At 34.2% G+C, this 6,565-nt stretch overlaps 1 protein-coding gene across 1 annotated transcript in view; it reads left to right on the top strand.

Moving 5' to 3' along the window:
* Positions 1-623: 623 nt before the first annotated feature.
* Positions 624-6,565, top strand: part of LOC117101849 (ephrin type-B receptor 1-like) — a 42,632-nt gene continuing 36,690 nt past the window's right edge. Inside the window, exons 1-2 of the mRNA XM_033241960.1 lie at positions 624-811; positions 3,593-3,675. Of these exons, the coding sequence (XP_033097851.1) occupies positions 727-811; positions 3,593-3,675 (168 nt within the window). The 5' untranslated portion in view covers positions 624-726. The remainder of the gene's footprint in view (positions 812-3,592; positions 3,676-6,565) is intronic.

Here is a 6,565-nt window from a genome sequence, read left to right as displayed (position 1 = left end):
AAAATGCCCTGTATGAGCGTCTAGCGGTTTATTATTCTAAAACATGTTCTCATTGGGGAGGGGGAGAGAACCCTCCCAAACCACCCCCTGGCTCTGGCCACGACCTTCGGAGAGCGCTATGCGCCATAGTATAACTCTTGACCTGCTTGTCGGGGGAGTTGCCCATGCCTCGGCATGTTGCATGCCGTCGGGGAAATCCTAGCCCTGCCGCTGATGACGGCCTGGTCCAGGATTTATCAATTTCAGCTTAGTTAAGATGTCCCTAATAAATATCTTAAGCTAATTTATTACCCAATCTCAGTTGAAATCTTGGCTTAAAAATCGTCTTAGATGGCGCCAACGTACAATCGACTTTCTAATTTTAAGCAATTTTTAAGCTAAGCAATATGGATAAATTTGACTTAAGCAAAAAAAAAAAGTGGACTTAAGACGAATTTAAGCTGATTTCTAGTTTGATAAATCTGGCCGCAGGTATTTGGAGAGAATGGCTGAAGCAACAAGTAACAAGTTAAAAAAAGTTTTTTCTCGATTGAGGGCGGGCTACAGGCTGTTTCAAATTAAACCCCATCGTGCAATGGAGTCGCCCGAACAAAATCGTTGTAATCATTGGATGTTGCTTCTGAGCAGCGCTGCTTCTGAGTACGTAAAAAACAAAACCTTAAGTCCGTGGACATTGGGTTGTTCACACGATGTTCACTGCTCATTTCAATATACTATTGCTTAAAAATGTATGTCTTTGGAAATAATCGTAGTTGGATATTTATTTATTTTGGATGTATAATACTTTTTTGGCTAACCAACGCAAAAGAAGGTAAGATTTTAAAAGTTTGCTTGCATAATAGCACTACTAGGCCTACTTATAGGAACACTACACCTGCAACTCATCGAGTTCGTGATGGAAGACTGGGTGATGGTCGTTATATACATGGGCCTAACCATGGCTGACCGAATGAATACATATTTTTTTGTGTGACATTATAATGTCTTTAAACCTATTTGAGATTTCAGTAACCTAGTTGATTACAGTTTGTTCAAAACATGGTTCTAATTTTTCTTTAATCAAAGAAATGGAAACCTTGGCTTATTAATCTAAACCCTGAAACCGTGCGCGCATTTCGAAAATTTATTGCCGATTTTGCAGAAATGTAGACCTTGGCCTATGTCTTATTATACATTAGTGCATTTCGAAGTATTACGATTCTGCAAACCCATTTTCTATCAATTTTTCGAGCAAATATCAGTTAGTTTTCAATGTATCCTTAAAAATATATTTTTGGTAAGGTTAAACTACTAACTGTATTCGTTTCTATTTCCATTTGACTTTGTCAATGATGATATATTTCTAGTGAATTCAATATAAACATAATGATTTTGACATCCCTTTCAAATTACAGAGATTGTGTGAGTTTTTACATCTCATTTGAGATATGCCAGGGACGTAGCCAGGATTTTGAAAGGAAGGGGGGGGGAGCCATAATGCAAATTTCGTATGACTCCGGCGTGGTCCAGGGGGCGAATCCGCCTGCGAAGTAGCGCACTCTGAACGTTCTTAGTTAGGACTGTTTTGAGAGGATACAGGCCTAGTAAAAATTGCAGTAGATGCATTACATTATATAAATAAGCGCAACAATAATTATATAATAGATCAACAGTGGTGGATCCAAGAATACAAAAGAGAGGTGAACCAGGGAGGGATTTTCTAGACCGAGGCACCACCCACCTCAGCCCCACCATGGTTGGGGGCTGAGATAAGAAAAGTTATGATTAGGGCATCTCTAGATAGCCGGAAATTATACTCTCACACTTAAATTTGAATACATTTTTCTTATTTTTTTTCCTTAAAAAAATGAGGGGAGGGGGAGCGGGCCTTGGATCCCCTCTGCATAAAACATTCTTTATCCGAAATAGTAAAAAAATGGGGGGCATGGAGCTGAGGTGAGAAAATTTGAGGAAATAGTAGTAGGTGGCCAGAATTGACACTTTTAGTAAAATTATCACATCACCAATAGTCAAAATGAAGTGCCAAAAAAATTCTCATGATCCTTTATCAGGGATTTTTGGCAACTTTAGAGATCTTATTAATGTGTGTGTGATATACCATAGAAAACAAAGCTTAAAAACATTGTCAGTGGGAGTATGTACTTTACATTCTTTCAAACTGTGATTTCACAACCACCTCAGCCCCACCATGGTTGGGGTTGAGGTGAGAAAATTTGAGGAAAATGGCCTAAATTTACCTAAATGGCCAGAAATGACATGTTTATATAGTAAAATTCATCATTATCACATCACCATTATATAGTCAAAATGAAACACCAACAAATTTCTCATTCATCTTTTATCAGGGATCTACTTAATATCTAGGATAACAGCCCATGAAATTAGGAAAAAAATAGGTCAGCAAAAATTTGCCGACCTTAAATTCTCCGAGGTCGGCAGCCTTGGCAAATTTTTACTACCTAGGCCTATATAGTATAAACTACGATTCTTCCGAACGCTCGACCATACATCGTCATCTACAGATTGTGATTTTGTTAATTTCTCTTAAATCAATGTATTGCTGGTGAAAGAATGGTCGTACTTGTATTAATTTAATAGTGTAGTATAATATTATGTTTTACATAAGAAAATCGCCGAATAAATTTCATTTTAGCGTTCGTTTTATCATTATCTTTGGCGTGGGAACTTTCGTAAAAGCTACAATCGTATCATCACAGCATCACAGGCTGCTTCAAAACTGCCCATGCATGTCCATGCGCATGCCCAGAATTATCTGTCAGGGATTTTCCACGCATGTACGTACTACTTGTCACTATCAGTAGTGAAGTCACGATGCAATCGTGATTGCGTTTAAACGGACGGTAGGATTAGGCCTACAATATGTTGAATTTTGTTGTTTTTAGATAATAAACAACATTTTAAATATGATAATAATATTGTAAAATGAAGACAAATAATTAGATTTAGATAAGCATTACGATCTACGCGTCCCACGTGGCTTTAATTTGGGCGATGTTGTAGGCCTTGGCTGGCTATGTGTCTTGACCCACTTGACTGTACAATAGAAAATCTTCATTAATAATATTCTAAAGATAGTGTTAGTTTGAATGAGATTTTTTGTTGTTGCTCATAAGAGTGCCAAAGTCTGATCAAACAAATTTCCGTGATTTTCATGATACATACTTGGGTCCTATACTGTTGTATATTACAGTTTGTCATTTTAATATTAAACAAAAATTGTTCTGTGTACAGATAATTAATTTTGTTGTATATTCTTTTTCTTAATATCCAAGTTGTTCCCAATGTTCATCATAGTTGTGCAAAATCATTTTCCAGTTAAGTTCTTGATGTTAAAATCTATTTTATGTACCTTTATTATTTCAAATCTTGATGTTAAAATCTATTTTATGTACCTTCATTATTTCAAAACAATAATGATCAAATAACTTATTTGGTTTGTGTTTATTTATTGTTTAAAAACATCAAAAATATATTTGTTTTGAGTGAAAAAGACTATTATAAACAAATACCAACACATGTTATGCTAAATAAAATACAATTTTAAATTAAAAAATATATAACTTTTTTTTAGTGACATTGTATGACAGTAGCAAGTACTCAACGCTAGACTGGACAATCTACCCAGAAGCAGATGACATAGCTACTTATGAAGGGGTAAATACAAACTTTAATTTGTTGCAGTTTCAGTCTTTGTTTTATGTTTTGTTAGTGAGGGAATTTCTCCATGTGTTTATCATTTTAGTTCACTGGTTTGGCTGCATAGGCTATAATAATCATTCAATAAAGAAATTCCATAATAGTTAAAATATGTGTAGAAGTATTAAGAACAAGTTGATCAACTATGGTAACTCATGTAAACAGAGCCTGTCAACACAGTATAAACCTCATTTTAAAGTATGTAATTTACCTACTTCACTGTTAGGGAGCAGCTAGTACTGATTAGGCACCTTCATAATACAGTATTCTCTCATGATTAGTTAAAATGAAAAGGTTGTAAAAACACTTTATCACCTTAGTCTAGGTCATCTATGCTAGAGGTCTCTCTAATATGTGTCACTTAGTTCTAGATCATCACTTCTCTAGGTCAATTTCCATTAGGTCAATAACATGTTGGTCATTTCAATTTTGGACTGATGTTTTGGACATTACTGGACATTCTTCTTCACTCAGTGAGATACTTTACTGTTAACTAGTTAATCTCAACCTGAAACATCTGTGAAGAGGTGCCTTATTAAACATATGACCTCAAAAGTTGAAGGGAGTAATTTAAAGGAGACAGATTCCTATCAGTCCTTTCTTCTGGAGTCCCTTGCCATCCATGGCCACTATCTTGTCTTTTGGTTTTGCTATTATTAACAATGTGTTAATTTTGATAATAATTAGATCAATTTGTTCAAATCTCAGTAATTGTTGATCTATATTTAATCATTCATTAAAAATAAAAAACATGAACATATAGTACATTACCGTAACTGAATTGATCAATTAAAAATCTTACAGTTTGATACATAAAATACTTAACAATATATACTATTCATGATGATATATTAAAAAACTTTATTCCTTACCTAATTTGTTTATATTTGAAACATTTGAGTAGCCTTTATTTAACAAATAAGAAATAGACCTGCAAAGCTATCCATATCAAGGCTGAACTGCTTCTTCAGTAATATTTAATTATCTATCAAACTAATTTCCTAGCTAGTCATAAATCGTAACACAGGTGACTTGATAACTTTAATAGGCTTGAACTCTATTAGGATCCCCAGCGAGGCATGGTTCTCATTCATTTGTCTCCTAAATTATATTCTGGAATTTATAGATTCTGAAAATTAATTGTGCCCTCCTATTTCTTCCAGTTTAATATTGTTTATGACATTATATCCACTCTTGTGTTAATTATAGGTGGATCCTACCCTCTTTTTTCAATTGGACTACAGGAGGTTTTTTTTAATTTTTTAACTCCAAAATTAATCACTGGCAAAGAAAGAGGCTTTCTACACTACAGTACTCTTCAGGTTTCCTGGTGTAATGTGACTTCTGGGTATTTGTGGTTGTATTGTACTTCTAGGCTAAATCTTAGACATTAATGTGTTTGAATTATGAACTGTATCTTGAACCTATAATTACTAATTTGTGAAGTTCATGGTTTTTGATAGACCGTGAACTTACAACTCATTCACTCACATTCTACTAACACTGAACAGTTGTATTTATTGAACCAGATCTCACAGCAATGCTAAATCAACCAGTTATAGCCTTCGCTCATTTTTTATTCTGCTTTCACTTCAGTGGGATTATAATAATCCTTAGTAACACCTCCAGAGGTTTCTTGAGCTAATCCATTAAATAAGCATGTGTTTGCCTATTTGCCTTGCAAGGCCCTTTGTTGTCCTCGAATTAGTTTAAAACTGAATAGAGGTTGGTATGTGATCAATGCACTGGGATTCTTTTGGAGTGTGCTAATTTCTAGTAATTATAGCCTAAGCTCTACAAGAAGACTACCAACAAATAAGGAGCCAACTGCACCAGTCTCTATTAAACTGATTCACATAATAAATTTAGTAGAAGTTGTTGGTGCTGTGTTCTGTACAAGATCTAAAATTGATTGAAGCACACTCAAATAAATATACCACCACAACATCTGTAATACTCTATCTAATCTGGAGCAATAAAAAAAATAAATAAATAACTGCTTTGTATGGTATGAGAGCAAGTGCAGAGGGAAAGAGATAGATGCAGATTTTAAACATTGTTTATATTAAAGCTAGTTTTAGCATAAATGAAATTATGTAAGCATAAATGAAATATAACATTCAAGTTATGGTGTGAAGACACTAATATGGAATAGACCTCATGTCTATGAGATGGCTGTATATCATTTTCAAATGATATATAAACATATGTGAATATTGAAAGGAAAAGAAGCGGTAAAGAAAATTAAAGAAAGAACTGAAAGGAAAAGAAAAAAAACTGGAAAGGGAAAAGAAATCGGAAAGGAAAAGAAAAAAAAACTGGAAAGGGAAAAGAAATAAAAAATTATTTTTTGTGTTATAGCACTCTGTTTTGTATAATTAAATAATGGTGAAAACAGAGCTTGAATAAATGAAAAGTGATGTGAGTATCGTATCGGGAATAGCCTAACAAATAAAAAAAAGTTCCTTATCAACTGTTTGAAAAGGTGCCCCTGGTAGCGGGAATTAAAGTATGATCTCTTGCTGTCAAGGCGATTGCCATACATATTTACCACAATTGGCCACTGGTATATCGCAGATACAACCCAACCAGGACACTTCTTCAAACAAATGATATATACTGTTGCCAAAGAATACTCTAGAAGTCACACCTGTATTATAATGAAGTAACATAGAATCTAATATAACTAATCAAATAATGACAGAAACAGTGCTAAATGAACAATGATGTAAAGATCTTATCAGGCATAACCTCAAAGAAAAAGTTCTTTATCAACTGTATGGAAAAGACAAAAGTGCCCCCAGTGAGAAATTAAACCATGCATCAGTTGTTTGAAAATGTGTCCTGG

This window comes from Anneissia japonica, unplaced genomic scaffold (assembly GCF_011630105.1).
Source record: "Anneissia japonica isolate Jap-2015-1 unplaced genomic scaffold, ASM1163010v1 scaffold4988_len2956909_cov206, whole genome shotgun sequence".
Taxonomy (NCBI): Eukaryota; Metazoa; Echinodermata; class Crinoidea; order Comatulida; family Comatulidae; genus Anneissia; species Anneissia japonica.
Note: the sequence above shows the minus strand (reverse complement) of the source record. Positions and strands in the feature narration are given on the sequence as shown.